The sequence below is a fragment of the Culicoides brevitarsis genome, chromosome 1 (assembly GCF_036172545.1).
Source record: "Culicoides brevitarsis isolate CSIRO-B50_1 chromosome 1, AGI_CSIRO_Cbre_v1, whole genome shotgun sequence".
In the NCBI taxonomy this organism is placed as follows: Eukaryota; Metazoa; Arthropoda; class Insecta; order Diptera; family Ceratopogonidae; genus Culicoides; species Culicoides brevitarsis.
Window position 1 is genome coordinate 21,494,634 of NC_087085.1, and position 25,741 is coordinate 21,520,374.

Below are 25,741 nucleotides of genomic sequence, written 5' to 3' on the forward strand. Positions count from 1 at the left end.
TGTTCATATCAATTCAAACCTTAGAACTAATTTTTATTCGCTTTATGCGAATTCGTAATTCCTTCGCCTAGCTTTATTCAAAATTCTCGGAAAAAAATTTCCCAGTTCAAAAAAAACCTCGTAATTTTCTATTCTCTGTGCACTTTTGGCAGTAAATACTTATTCATTTGACGATACTCCTCTGTGAGTTGAAGAAGTATCAACCGCAATAAATTATTGAATAGCAATAATTTTTCTTCTGTTAGAAATAACAGAATTCTTATAACAATAATCACATAACTCATATAAAGCAATTTTCTGTTATTCTGAACGTGAGAATGCAATTCACGTACTGCAACATTTCTGAAGATGCATGACTAATATAAAACAGACAACATTTGTTATTTTTCCGAGACATCGTCTTTTAAGCAAACATGGAAAATGTTGTTCAACTGCGGAGTAAATTGTTGTTTACATAAGGGAGAACATATTAAATGAAAAATACATAGAGATTGAAGCAGTAAATTTGTAACGTGTGTTGTCTATTGTCTTCTAAAAGTCAGTTAAAGGTCACAAGTCGAACGTGTCCCAAGGCAAAACCTGTCTTAAGCCGCTTGTAAACTGAGCTAACACGTTGATGCCTTGGTGGATTCCAGCGACGGCTAGACTATGAATTGTTAAGTAGACCCAAGAGCCAACCGTCATCATCTGCGCGCAAACCATTAAAATAAATTTTATGCACATCTAATATTTTTTTCTCTCTTTCTTTTCAGCTGAACGTGCTTGACAACAGTTTTCGCCATGGAACAAGTCGAGAATAAATCCAATTGAAAGCTTCCACATCAAAATCCCGTAATAAATTATTTTAAAGCACTTCAACCGATTCAAGTGAAATAAAATGAAATAATCAAAATGAAAAATAAAATTTACTGACGATAAAAAATAAGAAGAGAGAACAGATTTAGAAAATAAATAAAATTCTTAAAGTGAATTGAAATAATAAATAATTTTTACCTTTGTATAAATATGAAAAGTTCTGCTAAGAGGAACACAAAAAAAGCCATAAATTGAGCAATTGTAATGAAAATGAATAAAAAGCATGGAAAATGTATCTACAATGGTTGATAGCATACTGAATGCACTGTGGTGGCCATGGAGCCGTAATTCTGATCAACCATCCTCGTCGTCGTCATCATCGATATCGTTGTCATCGTCACCTGCAGCAACTAAAACCATAGCTTCCACAATTCCATCTAGTTTAAATGATGATTTGCAATTTTCGTCCTCCCCATCTTCCGTTTCGTCCACCTCATCACCCGCGTCGTACTACATCCCGTTCGGATCCTTGTTTAATCCTGTTGTTGCCAATGATACAAGTGTCATCGGAACAGCTGCCTCAAATATTTCAGAATTGTTCACAACGGGCAACAATTCATCGTTGTTTGCCTACTCGAATTTTTCGACGTTTCGACCCTTTCTAGATTTTAATGCCGCCAACGAGAGTGGCAGCGGTGATGTAACCAGTGATAATTTAGATTATTATTACAACTTTGGCGAAAATATCACAAGTATCAATCATTCGTATATTTTTGCTTCGCCACGCACTAACAATTCGCACGACAAAATACTACTGGATGGCCCTGCAGGCGAATCAACATTTCACTTAATACAAATTGTCGTGACAGCCATTATTTTGGGGATTGTCATACTAGCAACAGTTATAGGTGAGCAATTATTCATCTGTTTTTATTTATTTATTTTTTTTGTTTTGATTTATTGATGAACTCAATTATCTCAATCAATCAAAGAGTACGTGAGTGAATGTTGTTTTGTCACATTTTTCAGATTTTATACGGATTTTATTTAAAACAACATTTTTTAACAATTAAATTAAATTAGTACAGAATTAATATTAATTGGTTTTGTAAAGTTTTTTTTATATATACGTTTTTGTTTTATAAAAAAATTTTTGATCGATTTTTTCAATTGCATAAGTGCATCAATCACATAACAATTTCGTGGTTATTTGATCACTCTGCTAAAAAATTTATCTCGTTTCGTATTTAACTTTGCTAGAGTCAAATTTAAAATTTCTCATGCAGATCGTTTAATTTAGATCAAAAATAAATTATTTTTTAGAAATAACAACCATAGACTGGTTCAAATAATTTTACTGATATTTTAGAATTACAAATGAAATTCTGTTCAAATTAAAAATTACGAATTACAGTTCAAAGAAAACTCATATTGCAATCAAAATTTCATTTTCTCTGAATAAATATGAAAATACCAGAATCACATCGTCACTAAATTATTACGTATGACATAGAGAGTAATAAAATTTTATCGTGTGTGGGCTTCGTAACGGTGATTATTTTATTTGTTCCGCATTTCAGTGACAGAGCGATATTTCATGGAAATACGTAAAAATATCCGTTAGGCAGTTGCGATAAAGATTAATTTTCTAAGAACTGTAGGATCAACTGGAATGGTTCATAAAGCTCGAATTTATATTTTGAAAAATAAGAAAAATAATTTTTTATTTTTTTTTATTTTTAAATAAAATTTAAGAATAAAAAAAAACAGAAATTAAAAAAAAAATCTAAATGTTTAAGATTTTTAAATAATTAAAAAAATTTTTTTTTTTCATTAAGGCCGCTCCAAATGAAACTCAATAGTTTTGTCCGATGCCCCATTTAATATTCGAAAATCCAATGGGGCAAAATAAAAAAAAAGTTGAAAATTTCATCAAAAATTACCAATTTTTGGTGTATTTTGATAATTTTACAAGAAATTTTTCAGAAAATTTTTCAATTTTTAGTAATTTTTGTATTCAAAATCGTATTTCGACATAAAATTTTCTTTAAAAAATAATTTTCATAAAAAATTATTGAATTTTTTTTTTCAAAAAAATTTTGACAGTTATTTTTATGATATTAATTTTTTTCAATTTAAATTAAAATTTTTTAAAATCAATTTTAAATACACAAATATCATAATAAAAAACTCTAAACAACAAAAATATTGATTTAAAATCAAAAATTTTTGAAAAATTTGGCATTTTGCATGAAAATAAGTATTTCAAATTTTTTTATTTTTTTTGCCCCCCCCCCATTTTTATTTCAAAAATTTTGGACAAAACTATTGAGTTTCATTTGGAGCGGCCTAATTTAAATAAAAAATAAATTTCCCCAAAAAAAATTTCTCTATTGTTTCTTCCTTAGTCAGTATTCAGTATTAAGTGGCGTAGGAAGAATAAATGTGTAATTAATCAAGCTATATTTGACAAACTAATAATAACATCAACACATGTTTTAACGAGAATTTTGTTTGATTAATTATTTTGTTGTTTTCTTCGCAAAAAATGTATTTTCACTGCAAATGAGAAGCATGTATAAATAAACAATAATAAATTGCTTGTCCACTTTATCTAATTTGTTTATGTGCAGAAAGACGCGCAAAATAAAATTAAATTTATTCAGGATGTTCCGAGAGTGAGAAACAACAACCTCATTTTTTACAAACAAAAGAATGACTTTTTTCCGTTTTGTGGCCTTAATTTTCCCTAAACAAAGGCTGTTCAAAACCACCCTCACTGAATTCATAAATTTACACAACAATACAAACATGGTGGTTTATTGATATGAGATTAGATGCAGCCATCGTAAAAGATTATAAAATATATAAAAATGACACAATTTCAATCACTTTTTCTAAGCAAAACAATGAATTTCATTGTGCATCAGCATCATCACTTTTTTTCTCTGCATTTTTATCCGGACAATGGATGGATGAATAGATGAAAGCCCATAATGGTGGACTTTTCTTTATATTGTGTCAACTTGTGTGTTCCGAGATTGCTGTGCACCATTTGGCGTAATAAAAACATACAAAGCAGAAACGATAATATTTTGCTATAGAACTCTTTGTGTATGTTTCGCCGTATCATCATTCGTTACGATATGAGTGGTCGAGATCATCATGTACCCTATGGATGAAAAATGGGTGAGATTTATTTTTTTTAAGAAACCAGGTTGACTCCTGAAGATATGAATCAACCCCTTAAATGAATTTTATGATATCTTAAGCCTTGAGTGAAATTTATCTGATCCCTTAATATGTCAATTTGATCCCTTCAAAAAGTAAATATAATCTCTTAAAAGGTGAAGTGACCTCCTAAGAGATTAAATTAATTTTTGAAGGAATTAAATTGACCTCTTAAGACTTAAGATGGGATCAGATTGAATTCTTAGAAGCCTGATCAATCTGATCCCTTTAAGAAGGGTGTAAGTTAATCCCCTTTGGCAGTGGTCATCCACAGACCCAAAAAATTTATCCCTTCAAGAGTTCAAGGGATTAGTTTTTTGGGTCTGTGGAATCCAAAATTTTGTATGACCTACTTCAAAGGGGATTAAGTTGAATCCTATATGGATCAAATTCATTCGTTATTTTAAGGAGATGAGTCAATTTTATGGGGATCCCAAAATTCACTTAAGGGGTCAATTAAAACCTTAAGGAATCAATCTTTTTTTTTTGACGAAAATGTTGTATTGATTAGATTAATGTTAATTTTAAAACGAAATGTACCTCGAGATGTACCTCGAAAAAATACTTGTGCTCCACACACAATGTCATGGGAGTGATAAAAAAATTTGATCTCTTAAATTTCAAAGAGAATCGATCTCACTCGTTTTGAATCCGCAGGGCATGGTTATTAAATTATGCATGTTTTTCTGTCATCACCAGCAAATTTCCAGTACATTGCCGCAATAAGAACTTATTGGCAACGACCAATCCGCTAAACGAACGTCGACGACGATGTCCACTCATGAATATCAAAATTTTCTACTAATATTTTTTTAATACGCTTTTGCATGCGTCAAATGATGCCGCTAGCATTTTGCAATATAGGTTTTATGTTGATTGGTGTGAACAATTTTTAAAACTCTCATTTATCGATCATGTCAAAACGCATATGAAAGTCACATGCATGTCGGACGTCAGTTTTTAATACCTATTAATACTTTGTGTTGTTTTACGCCATAAAATTTTATAAATGTCAGGGGCAAGTGTACACTTTTCATTTTCATCGTCATCATCAAAATCACACAATGGACGTAGGTACTCGATTTTTAAATTTATAACAAAACTTAATCTTGTTTTTCGTTACTTTCACCTTTTTTTTCGTTCGTTGACTAAATCCATTTTCATATTTCCGTAATTTGCTCTTTTTTTTTTGGATGATGAAATCACAGCTGCTGTATGGCGAATTTTTTCATTAAGCCGGAGCAAAATAACATTGGCCATCATCATAAGCCACTTTGTTTTGTTCCGAGTTATTCTTTCCCTTTGTTTACACGTATAAATTGCTTCATTTTATGGAACACTTAATTTTCTTATAAATTAATTATAAATTTTTGGAAAAGGGTCAGAATTATACAGCGGAACGCAAAATAAATAAATTTACATAAAAGAATGTTTTCATTTGTCTGCTCTTTCGCAAAGACTTGTAGGTTAGCAAATATTACGTTCGTATCCATGAAAATTCTCCGGAAAAATAAAGTAAAACAGATAATATCGTGATATAATATTTACAAAGCATAGACAAGAGGAAGTACATTTAATTGTACGAGCGTAATAAGCTTTCATCTTGGTAATTTGATTAACGAAGAAGAAGAAGTAAGAGAGGAAAGTAGAAAGAGATGTACCGCCTAGAAGAGAGATAATAATTTCTGTGTTACACACTATTACATCGTATTATAAATAAACAGCAACAAAAAAAAACAAAACTTTTCATATCCTCAAGAAGACGATATAATCTTAAAAGCTATAAGTTCATAGTGTGCAATAGATTTTCCATGTAAAATTTCTACTTTTCAAAGTTGTTCTTCCAGAAATCTAAGAATATTCAAGAAAAAAAATAGTTATAAAGTTTTCGTTTTGAGATGCCAACAATTGAATCGTATTTTAATTTTACTTTAGTCACGTGGTTTTTAGTGTTATTACATTTACAAAATAAAAAAAAGTTATTAGAAAAAATTATAAACTACGTGACCATAATATAATTTTCAACCACGTGACATAAAAAAAATAACCACGTGACCAGCGAAACTAGCAAACCACGTGATCTACAAATATTTTTAAGTCATCTGATTTTTTTATAAATCAAGTGACCTAAAAATCTTCAAATCACGTGATCTAAAAAAATAACAAACCACGTGGTTTTCAAATTTTTTAACCACATAGTTTATTTAATTTTTCAACCACAAATGTCAAATGGATTTTTTTCCGCATTTTTTTTCAAAATGCGATAAAAAGTTTAAGCTGCACTCCTGGATAAAAATTGTATTTTGCTGATTTAACTTTAACAACATTTAAGTATCCAATTAGCAATTTATTTAAAACTTGTATCACATGATGGATGATCAAATTGTAAAAAGTTGGTCCTTCTCCAGCTGTTAAAAATGTAAAAAAAATTCTGTCTACAATTTGCGAATTTACACAAACAAGGTTAGAACAATAATAATATTTAATATTTTTTTTTTTGGTCTGCAAAAGTAATTGAAAAGAAGTCAATTAAAAAACAACGAGTCGCTATAAAAATATTCATTTTAAATTTAGTCGCCAATATTCCCATTAAAGTTGATGCATATTTTGGCACGATTCCATTTTTACGGAGAAATAAACAAAAAAAAAACAAAAAAATGTTGGACCGACAAGTGTAACGCAGTAGGTACAGAATGCAGGTGAATTTAATAATAATGGAAAAGTATTTTTATCATTAATAATAAAAACAAATGATCAGTGACACTCAAGGGCACGAAAGCTGGCTATTTTGGCACCAGTTATGAATAAATGACAAATAATTGTGTGACATAAAGGAAAGTGCTAGGCGTCTCCACTTGTAAGATTTTTATTTTATGTTATTTTTAAGATTTTTCATTTTATTGAAATAATTAAATAATGTTCGGAGCACAAGAAAAACTGATAAAATTTTATTTATTTTCATAAAAGAGAAATGAAAATGTCACATAAAAACACAAAAATTACAATAAAAAATTTTTATTCGCATCGATTTCGGCGAAAATTGCGCTCTCTCACACGCATACATTAATTTCCGCTGAAAAAAACAATAAAAAATTATTAAGTCTTTCTCACATGGTATACGTGTTGTCGTACCATGAAATATTGTTAAACGACTTGTTTTACGATTTTCTCAGTTATATTGTTGCTATTATTATTAAATAAAAAAAAGTGAGAGCGTTGAAAAACAGATGAAGCAAAAAAAACGTTTTTAATATAATTCTCTGTTATTATATTGTTCTTTTTTCACTCAACACTCTTGCGCTTTTTTTATGAACAAAAACACATAACAAAATCAAAAATACATAGGAAGGCACGATAAATGTGTGCGTGCTTGTACACCTAAATAGTTTCATTATGGTAATAGATTCCTAAATTTTTTTATGCTTCATTTTGTGATGTCGCTCGTTGCCTTGAAAGTTAGCCGGGTAAATGGAGTACAAATGACGCACCTTAAAGCAATTATTACTTTTTTCGTGTCTTTTGTATGGTAGCTTGATTCTGCCGCGCGTTCCATGAGAATGATAAATGTTTGTGGTTGGCACAGTGGCACACGTACACGAAGCTGCATGGCATATGGGTTTTCATGTCATTTGAAAAGATGAGGAGAAAAACGTGTGGCGGTATTTAAACGATGATTTATCATCATAAAAAAAACTCATTGAATGAAAAAATTTCAAAAAATTTTTTTTTTTAATAATAATTTGTTTGAATTTTTTTTGTTTGTCACAAGAACAAGACCAGCTAAAGGAGAAATCTTAATTTGAATTCATGGAGAATTTGTTATATATATGTTATATTGATGTGCAAATGGCATATTTGTATTGCTAGAGATGGAATTTTAAGTGGTTTGATCCTTCTTTGCCATGCGTGTCACTTTTACAACACTCGAGTGGAAATGTGATGTAAATAGCGAAAATAAATAATCTTCATGCATGGTGGAGATTATTTGAAAATCATGTGAAAAACGGGCATTTGTATCGCATTTTACACCATGAGCGCCTTTTTGATTTATAACAATGCGCGTTACGCAATAAAAATGTTAGCCGTCAAGAATAACCAACAACAAAAATTAGTTATTTTCTATTTTCCTCTTCCTCCAACTGGGCAGAAGATGTGAATGAATCTGCGACTCGAAGTAATGCATACTAATAAGACGCAACAAAATGCCCAGCCAAAATGGATAAAAATGATAAAAGGAGCCTTTTTGTAGTTTTTCTTTATCCGTACGTGACTTTATTTATTGATAAATCACTATGAAAATATTTTGGCAGTCATTAGGATTCCATGGATAACAAGTGCGACTTTTTCTTTTCTTGTTGCGTGAAACCTCACATACATCGTAGGAGCCCTTAATACGAATCCAGTGCAAAAAAATATACACCTAATAAATAAAATCAGAGGCGGAAGGAAGGAATGAGAGAAAACGAACGAGAGGAAAAATGAAAAGCATGAAATAAGTCAATTATTTATCCATATCCAATTTATGTGTGAAACGAACACGAAACCATTTTTTCTCTCTCTCTTGATATTTTTTAGAGGAATGAGATTCGTGTGTATAAAAAGACTTATTTATGAATGACAAGCTCGTCAAAGTAATTTTTTACTGAATTTCGAAGTAAAAATGCTGAAACGACATGACGGTGGTCACGTGGTTTCAGGTTGTGTCAGGTCACGTGGTTTCAAATTGTAGAAGGTCACGTGGTTTAAAAGCACCAAAAGTCAGTGGCTAAAAATTAAAGAAACTATGTGGTTAAAAAAATATTAAAATTTTTCGTTGAAAATTAACGTTTTTATTTTCTTTTTAAACTTCGTTTTTATTTTAACCACGTGGTTTCTGTAATTTTTTAACCACTTGTTGTTAACCACGTGACCTTCTAAAATTTGAAACCACGTGACCTGACACAACCAGTTTCAGAATTTTTACCTCGAAATTCAGTAAAAAAATTACTTTGACGAGCTTTGACACAATAGGATCTTGAGATCCGCGGTGGAGCCATCCATATCTATCTAAATTAACCACGTGGTTAATGAAAATGCCGCATCATCTATATTCGCTCTAGAAACGAAAACTTTTTATTATTATTTTATCTTGCCTTATGCCTAGGATACACACATTGTTTATGGAGCCTGTCTAATGTGGAAATTGATTGATAAGCAACATGGATAACGAAATTGACGTAAACAAAATCAAACTGGCTTTGTTTTTCTCAGAAATGAGCTAGCTCTACTAAAATATCGCATGGTATATGAAAAAAGAACAAATCTTAATCTTGTTTAATGTATCTCTCTATCATTCATTCATTGACTGATGGAAAGGTATTTTTAATGTTTTTCTTTATCAACCTCATCACAATAAGCTGAGATAAGTGATTTTGAACACTCACATCTCGTATTACGAAAATATTTTTCCTTTGATCCCTCTTGTCTGATTCTAAAATTAAACTAACCCAAGTGACAAAAATAAATATATTTATTTAGACGTGAGAATGAAATGAGATGTCATCTTTCATACTGAGATGGAATTTTATTGAAAAATATATTTAATAATAAAATTCCAAAAAATATTCTCAATGAAATGATATTGAAATAAGTTTGAAAAAATTTATTTGTTACTTTTGAAAGGAAAATTGAAAAGTATTTATATTTAGATTTCTTAGACATGAAGTAAATTTTTTTTTCAGGAAAAAAATTTCCCATACCGGGAATCGAACCCGGGCCTTCCGGGTGAAAGCCGGATATCCTAACCACTAGACAATATGGGACACATAAACAAAAACTGCAAAAACATGTTATTGAATCAATTCATTTAATTATTGCAAAAATAATTAACTTATTTAGCCGTCAACTGAATCAAGTGATCATTTTCTGTTATCAATAAAGCAGCTAACTCAACAAAAAAAATGCTGTGAAAATTTAATAATTTCATTAATCTAAATATTGAGATGATTTTGGCAAGTCATCTTTATTTATGCATAAAAGCAACAGGTTTTTGCTCCAGAAGTTTTTGGTCGTTTTCCTATAAATAAAATCACTTGTGTTAAGCTTCATAAATAAATTAAGAGTGAAAATTTTGTCCTTTTGAATCTATTAAAGTGTTTTTACTTCATTATAAATTTCCATGTTGCCAAAATTGGTGTGTAAATTAAATAGACCTTTTCGTATACAAACATGAATATCAAACATGACATCAAACCATTTTTGTCCAAATAAAATTGTAGCTTTGTGAAATGAATAGCCAGTTGTTGACTGATGATTTTTGTTTGTTTACTCACATATAATATGTTTAGTTTGCATAATCTAATGAATATGTGATAACGATAATATTATAGCATGGAAAAATAAACATACCTTCACAAAATGACTTGCACTTGATTTATGGGATTGGTGAGTGATTGATGTGCACATTGTTTAATAAACACCCGATGGAATCTACTTTATGATAAAGAGACATTGAACTTAATGGATTTTTTTTCGTAATCAAGGAACGACAACTAGGGGAAAAAATATTTAGATAACGTGCTCAGGATATAAAATTAGGGAAAAGTTTGTGATATACATTAGGTCAAACTTTCAGAATGTGCAGTGGGTTCAAATTTCAGAATGTACTTTGGGTCAAGTGTCCAGAGTGTTCTCAGCAGCTTATGAAGGAGGAGGAGAAATCTAAAAATTTTTGTTAATTTTAGAGTTTTTTTTAAATTAAGATTTAGCATTAGCATTAAAAAAACATTTCAAAGTGTGCATTAGGCCAAAATTTCAAAATGTTCAGTGGGTTCAAATTTCAGAATGTGCTTTGGGTGAAAATCTCAGAAATTGCTTTATGGACAATTTTTAAAAATGTGCATTGGGTCGAAATTTGAAAATTTGCAAAAACCTAAGAATAAAAATTGGGTCAGAAATAGTATTTTTTTTTCAATTATTCTTTTCATGAGTAATTTCGTGAATTTTTCATTTAATAATTAATTAATCTACAATAGATACTTTAAAATACATCAAATATAGCATCAAAGTGTGTAATCGTATTATCTTATCACACAAATCGCATCAATGTCATACAAATATAAATACGGGAAGTTCTTTGATGTCACCGTCAAAAACGTTATAATGGACTTCTTGACATTAATTAATTATTAATGCGTTACATCTTTGTAATTAACCTAATTGAATGTCTATATTTATAATATTTTATTGATTTCCTCCATAAAATTTTGTTGACTCATATTGCAAAGAAAAAAATATTTTTAGTTTTGCAGAAAATGACTTTTGCTGAAAAATAAAAGAAAAAAAATAAAACCACGACCATAATCACATCATAAATTTATGTGTTGTCTTGTTAAATGTCAAGAGCATAGCATTTCAAAAGACTTTATAAAAGTTTGAATTGAACGTGAAAGAATTCCGACATAAATATTTGTGTTTTATAAAATTTTATATGTGTAAAATTATTATTACAAAGATTGTTATTTGTATTGCATGCCAGAGTAATTTATTGGCAGTAAATTTTTGTTTTTTTTTTTATTATTATTTTTTACGAGTTTATTATCTCATGCAATTAAAGTATAAACAAACACTTGAACGGATCTCGTTACGAATTTACTACCGGAAAAAATAAATATTTTCTTTTGTATTTATTAATTTTGAAAAACAAAGAAAATATTTTCACAAGAAAAATCTTTCTTTATTTTTCGAACAACGTCATCTGCGGTACACACTGAAGATTTTATTTAACAAAAAGAAAATATAGAATTTAAATTGATTTAAAAAAATTCACCTGTAAATTATTTCTCACAATTTAAAATGGAATTGATTTAAGAGACTCGAGCAAAAAATTCGTAACGCAAAAAAAAACATAATTTCATTAGAGTTGTATGAAATTCAGTGTCTGATATGAGAATAAAACAGACGAAAAATAAAGAGGAATAATTTCCTAGAATCAACATGAGAGAAAATTATTAGATTTTCATATTTTTACAATAGAGACATACACAAACATCTTAACAAATGATTTTCTACCTAAGCAATTTACATGATGATTTTCTTTCCTCTCCTTTATCATCTTATTTTTATGTGTGTGTTACAAAAAAATGTATTCAGAGACAACAAATCAGTAGCTTAATAGCTTTCATAGCGCTATATTGATGATACCTTTCGCAATTTTTTTTTTCGTTTTTTTTTCACATTCCTTTTCATCATAATTTTTCAAGCAAACAAAAAAATATGTAAAAATGATTTATCGTGAAAACATTTACCTGAAACATCATAACGTTCAACACCATTTAAGTTTACATCTGCTTTCAAGATTTTTTATTCTTTAGGAGAAAAAAAATTGATTTCGTTTTTTTTTCGAGATTTAATACCGTGCAAGATTTTTTTTTGTTGCTGGATAAGCAATTTCATATTTAAAAGCTCCAACTTTTACCTTTTCTTCAGTTTATTTGTTTATTTTACTTAAAAAATTAATTTTTTGACGGGAAAACCTTTTTTCCATTATTATTTTATGGCTTTACGCATCTTGTACCGTCGAGCGAAAAAAGAACAGAATTTCATCCTCGAAACACATTTTCCACTTTATTTATTTCCACATGCAAAGAATACTTTCAACGTCAATTGACCTTGTCTCTTGTTTATCATGTCGTTCCTATTCGTCTTGCTCTTGTCACGTTGATTTCCGCTCCCTCATTCTCTCCCTTTAGTTTTCTCACATAAACACGTATTGTTTATCGGTGCGTTTGCTGATTCGACATGTTTTCGAGTTTCGATGTGTTTGTGTGCAAACGGTATATAAAAGGTATCAATTTCAAAGAGTGTTTTGTTGTTTTCCGTATCAACAATTTCGAGAAATTCGAACCTTTTCTTAGAAGGAATCTCCAACCACCACTTTAATACTTGCACACCATTTGCCACAGACAAAAATTTTCCATGTCCAACGAAGAGTCTAAAGATGGAATTGTTGGGGACAAAATGTTTCAATTTTTCATCCGGAAATAGTGCTCAAAACTAAAATAAGAAATGTTGCTCATTCATGTGTTTTAAGAAAAACTTTTCATTTTACCTGCATTTGACTGCAAAACTTTTCTATAAATAGATCATTTCATTCTATGAATTCCAGAAAATCATGTAGATTGTAAAATTGTAATGCAGAGTAAATTTTTGTAGTGTCCGTCAAACTTTTTGTTTATGCAAAATTTTTGGTTTACCAAATTTATCTTAGATTGAAACTTTATTTTGCGTCTGCAACTGATTAAAAAAGTTTTTGATTGAGGTTTAAGTTTACAAATAATTCAATGGTCAATAAGGGTTAAACTTTTGTCTTATTAGGTTATAATTAAAAATTATTGAAATTAAAATTTTTAAAATGAAAAGAAGTTAAACGCTTTCTCTCGTTTAAATTTAAATCCAAAAAATTTTGAGTAATTTTTCTATTTTATAAATTCCTTAAAAAATTAATAAAAAAATGCCAACGACACGCGGCGTTCCCAAGCGGTCACCCATCCAAGTACTAACCACGCCCGATGTTGCTTAACTTCGGTGATCGGACGAGAACCGGTGTTTTCAACATGGTATGGACGTTGACGAGAATCTAACGAATAAAACCGGTATACATGGTGAAAATTTTTTCTAATGAGGTCGAAAAAATAAATTCTTTTCCCAAAATATTATATTTACCCCAAGATAACGAAAAAAAATCATAAATATAGTTAATTATACACATTTTTTAATTAGTTCTACAAATTGTAAATTTTAATATAAATTTTCCCATTTTTCTCTTAAAAACTTAAAATTTCTTCTTGAATTTTGTAAATTCCCCAGGAACGAGGTTTCCTCACTTTTTCCATGTTTTCATGATGAAATTATGAAAATTCCATGTTTTCAGTACAAAGAAGATATTTTTAGATTTTCAAAAAATTTTTGATAATTTTGTATGAATGAGTACGGAACTTATGCTGTTTGTGTTGTGCCAAGGGAACGAAGAAATTTAAGAACAAAAACGGAGATTTGAATTAGTTTGCGGTAACTTTGTTCTTCTGACTTTCAATATATTTTTAAAAACAATAAACAACTAAATTTTGTTTCATCACAGAGGCGAACTGGGCGAACTTCATCAATAATTTTTGAATTTCGCGCAAAATTTCCATTATGAAGAACCACTTCAAAGAAGTTCATTCGCATTATTGTTCACGTTTCATCATTGCATTGAGTTATGAATTATAATAAAGACTATTGTTTTACACGCGTCAAAAGCCCAACAAACAATTTCAATAGCCATCAATTGATTGTTTCCTTTCATAGTGGCACCCTCACACCGGATAAAGCAAACATAGACATGCATTCATTTTACAATTGAAGTAAAATGTAAAATTACTATTATTATTAAAATAACATAATAGACAATTTAATTATGTCCAGGAGTGTGTTATGCTTGTCTGTGTTGCCTTTACAAATTATACCAGATGTAAACCAATTCAAAAAATTTTGTTTCATTTTGCAGGAAATGTGTTCGTAATAGCTGCAATACTGCTGGAACGTAATTTGCAGAGTGTCTCAAATCACTTGATATTGTCGTTGGCTGTGGCCGATTTGCTGGTGGCCTGTTTGGTGATGCCTTTGGGTGCTGTCTACGAGGTCTCACGTGAATGGTCCTTGGGACCCGAGCTGTGCGACATGTGGACATCGAGTGACGTTCTTTGTTGCACCGCTTCCATTCTACATCTGGTAGCAATTGCGTTAGACAGGTAATTTTGTTTAAAATTTTGAATATTTTTTTTTAAATCTAGCTCCGCTACCTGACTCCACATAAAGATGTTTAACAGCAATGAGGCACGCTGTGAACCATCCATAACATATGCAAAAATATTTCAAATGTTCTCAAATTGCTCGAGTGTTGTTTGTCTGTGTGTGATGAAAGTTGTGAATCATTATGACGTTATGAAGTATAAATCTCATATTTCATATGCTTGGCACACGATTCCTTGTTGTCGGCCTTACAAGAACAATGTGCATTTACGTGTCTCTGTCTATTTTCGGAGCACAAACTGTGAGGATAAATGATTAAATGCAAATTTAATTCATCAAAACGTAAGTGCTTTTTATCATTCTGTGTGGCAAATACAATCAAAAACCTGTTAAGCTCCATTATTCTTATGAAGACATGCGGGATTGAGTGAACAATAGTTTGCGGATGAAATGTTTTAATACTTAATGAAAGAAACTACGCTGTGGATTGAAAATGTTAATTTTAAAAGGTTCCGATTAATCCCTTAGGAGTTAAAATTAACCCCTTAAATAATTTTTTGTATCTCTTGAAAGGTCAAATTAATCCAAAAATCTCTTTTAAAGGTCAATTTGATAATTTAAGGTCTCCAAAGTGTATCATTTATTTATTAACTATAGGTGCATTCAAGATGGGTGCTTCCATCATGATTCTTTTCTGTGATATTTTTTCGATCATAAATGTGTTTTTTGATGAATATTTTTATGATTTTCGATGTTTCCATGGATGAACAATCCATCTTATTTAACTTGAACGCGTTCGATGAAAAAAATTTTGGAAAAAATCATTGATGTCCATCGATGAGCATTCTTGAATGCACCCTATGAAAGTACGAAAAATTCCATAATTTTTTTTTACTGAAAACATAGTTTTTTGTATCAGTTGTATTTTCCCCACAGAGCATTTTTGAGACATAATCACGTCAAATACTATTTCACATGAAAATTATTATACAACGTTGGAAAGATGATTTAATTTTCAACACAATAAAAACAATCTAAATAAATTTTGATTATATTTCGTCATACTTGCACTCAAAAAAAAAAATACAATGAAATTTTAAATGGATCCATTTTATTTTAAATTTTGGTGCATTAAAATTTTTAAAGCATTTTTTCGAGTCTTTCGTATCTTTACAATTAAAGTTTTTAGAATAAAAGAAGTCAAATCAACTCTCTTTGAATCTACTATTTTCAGCCCAAGTGGCGAATACAAAGGCAAACTAACAAAGCTCAGTCTGAAGCCCCGAGCATACTGTAGAACAAAATTTTTAAAATAAGCCTCAAAATTTTTAAAATAAGCCTCAAAATTTTTGAAAAAGAACCAAAGCCTTAAGTCCTTTAAGAAGTAAATTAACATCTTATGGAGTAAAATAAATCTCTTGAGGCGTTTAATATTTTGAGACCTAAGCCATCTATTCCAAAAGTTTTTAATTAGAGCTCTATTTGACCTTTTTCTAGTATCAAATCAAATTTACTTAAATTTTAGGAGTCAATATCAAGCCTTTTCAATACAAAAGGCACTGAAAGCGTCCCTTAAATATTCATCATTTTAAATAACTTGATATTTGCTTTTTTTCACTTACTTCAGATACTGGGCTGTGACAGATATCGATTATGCACATCAGCGAACATCTCGCAGAATTGGCGTGATGATATTGATTGTGTGGGCCCTCTCATTCCTCGTATCGATTGCACCGTTGCTGGGCTGGAAGGATCCCGGTTGGATTGACAGACTGAACCAAAATGAATGCATCGTTAGTCAGGATGTTGGCTATCAAATTTTCGCAACAACATCCAGCTTCTACTTTCCGCTGCTGGTAATTCTCTTTCTGTACTGGCGGATATTTTTGACGGCACGAAAACGGATACGGAGACGTCAACAGGTAAGGCAATACCTTTGCAAAAATATGGTAACAATGATGAAACACCATCGTTTTTTGTTACTACAAAGTTTTGAGGAAAATGTGTAAAATGGGTGGTAATTGATCTTCTTAATTTTCGGTCTCTCTCTCATTCTATCTCTTGTTTTATTTCGTGTATATTTTAACTCGAGTTTTACGTTTCACACAAAATCAATAAATGTCCAAAATTTAAAGAATTGTTTGTCACGTAAAACGAATGAGTTTCCACTTTTTTTTTACTTAAAATTAATTTTTGTTAAAGTCAAGCGAAAAAAAAACTATGAACGCCTGAACATAATGCCAAGACTTTAATTAATTTTCTTCTAGTTTATTTTTTATTTTACATGTAAATTTGTGTGATTGTGAAATTTTACTCGTTTTTCTGTTCACTGAATTTTGTTGTAATCATTTTAGTTGATTTCCCTTATTATTTGCGACGTTTACAGAAATCGAAAGTTGCGGAAACGTGTCTTTTTTCGTTAATTTGCTTTTTACTTTTTCACGTGCTTCTTTAATGAACACTTTCAATCGAAAAAGCATCCAATGACAAATCAAAACCAGAGAAGAGCTATTATTAAAAATTTGCGACGATGGTACCACTAAATAGCATTAATCTTGAAACTCAAGATGTTCCATTTAATGCTAAGAGGAAAAGACGACGGGAAGGTGATTAGATGTGAAAATTGTTCAATGATTTCATGGTAAAGTGCTTGTGTTCAAAGATTAAATATGATAATAATAATGGGATCGCACTATATTAAATTGTGTGATATTTTATGATAATTGAGACGAGAAGAAAAGGCGTTAATTAAAAAGATTGTGTTTTGAGAGGTATTTTGTGAAAAGGAACAGATTTTGTGAAACGAAACAATTAAGGAGCCTACAGTGATAAACCGCCGAGTATCACAACTAAATTATTTGATTTAGTAACAATAATCTTACTTTCTGTCTATAAATAGGTTTATATGAAATTGAAATTCAAAATCCATTCTCATTTTGTAACGCTATAATTCAAGTTTTGCTTAATGAATCTCTTTGGGGGTTTTTGTTGTGTCTCAAGACTTGTTACAAGAATGTTTTGGATCATTCAAATTTAGATAATTAATTTGAAGAATATGTAAGATTATGTAAAATAGTTATTAAAAGTTTTGAAAAATTTCCATAGAATTCAAAATAATTTAGATTTTTGAGGAAAAAGTGTTTTTCCCTTTTTCCAATAAATTGAAAACGAGAAGAAATTACATTCGTTTTTAAAACGAATGACTTGACCGCAGAACGGACGGACGGACGGACAGACGACATCACGAGCACCCATTTTTTTTTCAAAAAAATCGAAATGCGGTAAAAAATTAGTTTTTTTTTATTTTGAATTCTTAAGGTTTTAGAAAATGAACGCATAAATTAACGGAAAAAACTTTCATGGGTAGAACGAAGCATACGGGTCCACTAGTTTTCTTCAAATTCATTCTGTAAAATACAGTTTTCCGAACAAATATACAAACAATTGGTCCGTCTACCAGTTTCAGATAAAATAAAGGAGAGAATGTTAGATATTTGTTTTGCGACCAAATGTCTAAGTAATTATTTAATCAACAATAAATTGGGTTTACTTGCTCATGGTTAATAAAACAAAATTTGCTCTGCTCTTCTAACTGTGCTACCTCAGCAAGAGATTCAATTACATTGTATTAAATCCTTAACAGAAACTCAAATAACTCACTAGGTACATGAAATATAGATTACGGTTTATCGACGTTGAGGAAAAGGATCTTGTTTATTTAGCATTTCAGTTATTATCGTTATCACAACGTTCGCCATTGAATTTTAAGATCAAAGTAGTAATTGAGTTACAATGTTTTCGAAGAATTTCATAAAATTTTATAGAGGTGATTTACTGCAAAATTCAAACAAAAGTAGCCTCAAATGAACGAAAAATGAAACAGATAACCATTTAAATAAATAACTCAAAATAAACAAAGTCAAAAAGATACGTCAAAAGGTCATAAAATCTAACAGAAGGATGCTTTTTTGATTGAAATTGTTTTTTTTTGTATTTTCATGACGATAAAATCATACAAAAAATAAAACTTTAAATAAAACATCAAAATTTTCTTTTATCGTCCAACTTGTTTGTCAACAAAAACTTTAAACTGGTGTATCTAAATCTCTGTATATATTATTTCTACTTTTTGTTTAATCTTCGTTCCTAACTTTTTTTATGTTAAAGTCCATGTGCAAAACTTTTTTATTTGTTTTGATTTTTTTTTTTCGTTTGAGAATCAGATGCTAAACAACTAGAAAAATGCAATAATATTGCAAGTTTATAATTTGTTTTTCTAAGTACTTCCGGCATGAAAATAATAAAAAAATATAATGAGAGAAATGTTTGTATTAGACTGAAAAATTAAATTTAGCTTTGAAATTGTTTTGATTTTTGAGTGAATGATTTTCAATTAAGAGTTAGAATTTTTAGAAATAACCCGTAGAATTTTTCAGATTTTATTTGAAATCCACAGCAAAATTTCCTTTCAAACTAATATTTTTATTCAATTTTTCTTTTCTTCTTCTATTCCTCCTCAAATTAAAAAAAATCACACATTCCCAAAAAAAATGTTCATACACAAAACAAAAACCATATTCTCTTCACACAAACACAGGGAAAATCAATAGCGCAATTAATGCCAAAACCTCCTTTTGTAAGTACTTTAAAAAAAATCGAATACTAAAAATATTTTTCTTGGAGTGGCTAGATTTTACATCCGAATGTTTTTGTATATGAAATCTAATCAATTTTAACTCCTCGTAAACATTCGTTGCTCAGTAGTTGATATTTTAACTCCAACATTGTTGTTAACTTGCTTCCTCCTAAGAATTATAGCAGTTTTTGACACAGTAGATTTTGTTTAACTGTATTTTGTATTTCATTCATTCAGTCATGCGACGAAAAAAAAATACTACAAAAGTAAAACTCTCTGTGTTGTCTATCATATAAAATAAAATATATCGTGTGAAAGTAGAACTTTTTTGCTATAAAAAATATTTTTTTCAAAAGGATGATGCCATTTTTTTGTTATTTTTCATAATTGGAACTCTTTTTAAACGATTTTTATCAAAAGTGACAATATTTTTAAAATATTTTTTTGTAAATATATTTTTGCACTTTTTGCTTCTATCGTTGTTTGATGTAAAAAAAATAAATAAATAAATTTATCAAGTGACTTTTTACAGACTCTTTCAAAATAAAACACACATAACTTACAAACACACCACAATTTAATATCCTGCCTCATTATACAAACCCAACAAAATTTCCTTCGCTTAAGTTTAGCAAAGATTTAATCGCACACAGTTTGCGGTGTTGTTCACACTTGTAACTTTTGGAACAACAAACATGAGCAATTACTATTATAAACAACGTTTCATGTTGTTTATGTGTGCGGCGCTATCTTATCTTGAACGGTGAAATTTCTTTAAATTACTTTTTCGTGGAAAATGACATACATGCGACACTTTACATACATGAACCTGTTGACAAATGTTAACTTTTACACTTTTGCGAAGGAAATATCACGCAAGAGATAAAATTATGACAAATTAGAAACAAAAATATTAAAATTATTATGGTTTGTCGGTTAAGTTCATTGTCAGTGTTTACTGTAAAATTTATGAATTTCCCGGAATTTTCATATTTTACATTTTGAAATTCAACAAGATTTTTCATTAAATTAAGGTCACTTTAAATTTAAAAAAATTATAAAATTAAAAAATTAATTTTGATGAAAATTATTTTTTTTTTTCATAATTTAAAAAAAAATAATTTTACTGCAAATTGTATCTTTTGACTTGAAACAATAACTGAGTTTAAAAATTTTTAAGTCTCTAAAAATTTTAACGAAATTACTGAACTTAAATATTTTTTATAATTTTTAAATAATCGAATTATTATTTTTTTTTAACAACAAAATATATTGAAAAATAATTTTTTTAAATTTCAGTACGTAATTTTGTAATAAAAAATTTTTTTTTATTTAGTTCCATTCATATAAAAGTTTAAAATAAATTTGGAACGGCCTATTTTTTTTCTCTATAAGTTCACATTTCCTACAGTTATTTTTTAATATCAAAAATAATTTCTACAAAAAACAATTTTTACAATCTGTCCTTATAAAACTTCAATTTTAAAAATATCTACATTTATTTTTTTAATATTTTTTTTTTGTAATGACATTTATTCTGGAATTATCATAATAAAATGCACTTTTAACCATTTCCCTCTATCTATAAAAAAAAACATAACAATACCAAAAGAAAAAATAAACTTTCCCACAAAACAAAAATTACAATAATAAAAATTGCATGACAACAACGTCGGAAGCTGCTTGCTGAAAACTCTATGCTATGTTGCACAAATTCAATTTAATTTTTTGATATCGTTCACCCTCATGGTCACTGTACTCTCTGTCTCTAAGTTCTTTCAAACTATATTAATAAAAAATGTAAAGTCTTGTCATCATCTTAAAAAAATAATATTTAACATTAAACAAACAAATGCACTTTTCAAAAACAACATTTTTTCCTTCTCTGCTTCCTGAATTTCCTTTGCTCCTCTGTGTGTTCAAAATTTTTCCAATACCATTTATTTTTCCATTTATTGTTATGTCCATAATTATCAAAATTTGTATTTTTCTGTTCTTGACTTCCACTTTCTGCATGTAAATGATTTGAGCCATAACATTGTCATTTCTTGGTGTTTTTTATATTTTTTTCATTTAAATGTTTGAATTTTTCCTCATTGAAATTCAGAAAGTTATCTCGCTGTTGTTTGTTTATCTCTCCGAGTTTTGATGTTTTTGGCTGCAAAAAAAAAAGAAGTTGAAAATTAAAAGAATTTAAATGACGTCAAAACACGCCACCGAACTTTCTGAGTGCCAAAGTGGAAATTTTCACGCCTCTCTCTGCGCTTTTCTTGTAAATATTCGTGGATGTTTGTCTGTGTCGTACTATAAACACGCATATGTTTGTGCGTGACCCCGTAGGCTGCTCAGACCCATCCCGAACCCCTGGCAAACGCCTGTACACAACTAGCACTAACTGCCGGTTTCCGCTGGAAGGTTACGACTGCAGCGACCCCAACGCCATCCGGTGGCAGCGGCATGAACTCCAACAGTGGCTCGATGGTGGCGGGCGGTGGTGCCATTGCCGCCGCCGTGGTAGCCGTCATCGGACGTCCCCTGCCGACAATCAGCGAGACAACTACGCAATTTACAACGGTTTCATCAACACACACGAGTCCCGAGAAGAGTTGCGGCAATGGCGTGGACAAAATTGAAGCAGATCTACCGACGGCCGACATCTCCATGGTTTATGCACAACAATCAGCTTCGCAGAAGCCCTCAATTATTTTGCGCAATAAGAAGCCTCACTCGAACAAGGCGCAGACTGAATCTAAACGTGAACGCAAAGCGGCAAAAACATTGGCAATCATTACAGGTAATCGAGAAATTATTTTTTTTTTATAATTTTCTGAAAAACAATTTCATACTTATACCAACAAGCAGTCCCGGATTTTGTATTTTTTAAATTTTATAAGGCCCTCCGAAAATTTCGAATTTTTAAATTTCAAAAAATGAAGAAAAATTTTTCTACATATCCGCCTCTTTCATCTCGAAATGAACTAAAAGTTACATAAAATGACAAAAAAAGACAATTTTTTATTATTTTGCCCCCCCCCCCTTCAGAGCTCCCTGGATCCGCCCTTGAATCCATTAATGGCATCGGTTAAAATAGGACATTTTTACTACCATACTATAATTTTGTTCCACAGAATTTTCTAAAACTTAAAAAACCTAAGAGCAAATCCGCAACTGCCTACAAAGGTGATAAAATAAAAAAAAATCGAACCACAACGATGATGATAATCCAATTTTCTCACTTTCCTGTAATTCAATTTTGCTTCCTTCCTTCCACACAGTTCAAGTTTTTTTTTTATCAAACTTTAAATATCATCTTTCCCATTTTCAGGTGCATTCGTTTGTTGTTGGCTACCCTTTTTTATCTTAGCAATCTTGTTACCCACGTGCAAATCATGCAACATTAGTCCATTTATGATGAGCATTTGCTTGTGGCTAGGATACTTTAATTCAACATTGAATCCCATCATTTACACGATTTTTAGTCCGGAATTTAGACATGCGTTCAAGCGAATTCTGTGCGGCAGACGTCGTTCGAGTCACAGAAGACGACAATTAGGACTTCGTGGGACTGCTAGGTAGGTAAAGGAGAGCTCTAGGGATACATCATTCTAGAAAAAAAAATTAGTACAAAGAAAAAAGCAACATAAAGAAATTATTTTGTTGACAAAAAATAGTAATGGTTTGCGGAGTACAAAAGACATGCCATTAAAAATGTTTTTTTAAAAAAAAAATTATTATGAAAATGCTTAACGTCATTAGTGAAATAATTTGTTTGAAAGACGTTTATTACGTTTTTTTTAAACAATTTATTTTTAACAGTTGCTGGAATTGAAAAGCTATTCATCATATTTTTTACAAAAGACGTTAAATTAACATTTATTTTTGTAAAAAAAAAGACTTTAATTAAACACAATTCTTTTGTCAGTTAATTGAAAAGAGTGAAAAATAATTAAAATTCTGTGGAAAAGGATTGTTTTCTTGAAATCCAAGAGTACTTATAAAGATCAATTTGTCTAGTATTTGTAAATAATTTAATGGTCTTACATTTAATTAAAAAACATCAAGAAGTAGTCATGATGTAAAAATCTGATAAAAGCTCTCTCATGCGCCATCGCATCGTTCTGTATCATTAATCACTATCTTCTGTTATGTGGCTTCTTCTTGCAAGAAGAAAACTATACAAATATTTTTTTTATTTGTAATTTTCCGACATTTTTCATTTACCAGACTCCACCACCATTTGTGCAAATTTATAAAGGTTGACCAAGCAGAAATAACATTCTACTTGCTTCATACTCCAATCACATATATATTTAATAATAATAAAATAGAACACTTTCACTCGGCGTATGGATGCGACATAAAATATAATAAAAGTAAAGAACAGGACGAGATAAAAGAGAGACGGAGATTAGAGGAAACATAAAATAAAATCTTGATACATTGCATTGTGTATGTATGATGATGATGATGACGACAATGAAGCAGAAAAAGACATTTAATGCTTCGTTTGATCTTGAACTCCTCTATTTCTACTGAGCACGACGAGAATGTGGATGGGTAATGTTTTCTATTTTTGTGTATTTTTGTTGTCCCCAACATAATAGTTTTTTTTTTGTGAAGAACACAAAATTGGAACAACACTTGACTATTTATTCAAGGTAATAAGATATCTGCTTTGCAATCACAAAAACAAATATGTTATCATGTAAAGTTTTTTTTTTGCTAGACAATCAACGCTTCATTTACTTTTGTAAAGATTTTTATAGAAAAGTGAAATTTTCAAGAATGTGTTTTAAAAGTTAATAAGAGACTTGATTGAAAAAAAGGTATTTTTTAGGTAAAAATTTTTATACCTACGGTTGAATTAACTCTCTTTACACGTACCTCGATAGCTATATAATACATGGTTTATCTTATATTATTATTATTTGCGAATAATCAAATGAATATTCCTTTATTCGAGAAGAAAACCTTGAACAAATGTTGGAGGTATCAGAAAATCGGAAGATTTACGGGTATTTTTTAACAAAACAAAAATATTTATAAATAGATAAGTCTATTTATTATGATATAAAAAAATTTTAATCGGAATAAACGGGTATTTATTAACAACTACGCAATTTCTATTACCTCGCGCAATTTTTTTGACACCAAAAAAATTTCCCATACCGGGAATCGAACCCGGGCCTTCCGGGTGAAAGCCGGATATCCTAACCACTAGACAATATGGGACACATATTTTAATAATAATTTGAACTATGCACGTTTTACTAATTTTTGGAAATAATCTATTTTTAAATCTTTAAGTGCAACTGACTTGATGAAAGCAGAGATTATTTTTAAAAAATTTTGTTTATATTTTTAAAATAGTTTGAAGCCGATTAAATGTTGGTTTTTACTGTATTTTTTTTCAATGAAGTACGCTATTAAAAATTGGTGTCTCGCAACGACACCGTCTTAAATTCAGAAAATTGATGAGAATAATTTTTTTTTCGAAATTATCACAACTCTTGAAATTAAAAAATTTTCAGTATCCAAAATTGTATAGTAATCTTAAAATTGCATTTTAGTTTTATTTTTTCCAAAATCACCAAAATAAATCAGAAATCATCCATCAAAATTTTTTCAATACAGTAGATATTAAAAAAATAAAATATAGTAATTAACTTATTATTGGTCATAACAAATAATTAAACATTATTATTTGCGTTGAAAATTGATTAATGAATAATAAAGTTCGTACTCCCACATGTCAGCCTTAAATAATTTTTTACAAAAGTTATAAAAAAACGTTCATTAATTTTATATCTGTGATCATAATAGTCGAATAAATTTTTATTAAATGTATTTTTTGCATGTGACATAAATTCAATAAAGCAAAATTAAGTTCATATTGTTAAAAATGTACCTACTGCGAAAAATAATAATCAAACTTTGACCTTTTCCAAAGAAAAATGAAAAAATATTTCATTGGTCGGCTTAAAATAATTTTCATGATAATTTTTTTAATAAATTTTAATTACTTGTCTCTCAAACATGACCAACTGTTTCCATAAAAATTATTTTTTTTATGAATGAACGTTTTTTTTTTGCACAAATATACGTCAGATTATACTAAATCTTTGTAGTAAGTCATTAAACCTTTTTCAGCAACAGGTGGCTTTTATTTGCCTTTCATGTTAAATTGTAATATATTATATTTTACGATACAACTTCTGTTATCAAAACAGTTAAATCACACCGCAGCACGTCAATTAACGAACTCGGCATGATACTTTTTGTGACCTAGCACAATTAAAAGGAATGCAG

General features: G+C 29.7%; 1 protein-coding gene and 3 non-coding genes across 4 annotated transcripts; 1 reads left to right on the forward strand and 3 right to left on the reverse strand.

Annotated features, from left to right (window-relative positions):
- Window positions 1-1,057: 1,057 nt before the first annotated feature.
- LOC134828044 (5-hydroxytryptamine receptor-like) lies at window positions 1,058-22,993 on the forward strand (the record flags this gene model as incomplete). Its single annotated transcript, XM_063840992.1, has 5 exons — window positions 1,058-1,703; window positions 14,552-14,795; window positions 16,424-16,718; window positions 21,848-22,226; window positions 22,758-22,993. Coding segments are annotated over exons 1-5 (1,779 nt in total), but the record flags the coding sequence as incomplete, so codon positions are not given.
- On the reverse strand, window positions 9,756-9,827 carry Trnae-uuc (transfer RNA glutamic acid (anticodon UUC)). Its single transcript has one exon. It is a non-coding gene; the product is annotated as a tRNA-Glu (tRNA).
- On the reverse strand, window positions 13,518-13,636 carry LOC134828238 (5S ribosomal RNA). The gene has a single exon (XR_010161869.1). It is a non-coding gene; the product is annotated as a 5S ribosomal RNA (ribosomal RNA).
- Window positions 22,994-24,592: 1,599 nt separating the features above from the next.
- Window positions 24,593-24,664, reverse strand: Trnae-uuc (transfer RNA glutamic acid (anticodon UUC)). Its single transcript has one exon. It is a non-coding gene; the product is annotated as a tRNA-Glu (tRNA).
- Window positions 24,665-25,741: the final 1,077 nt, after the last annotated feature.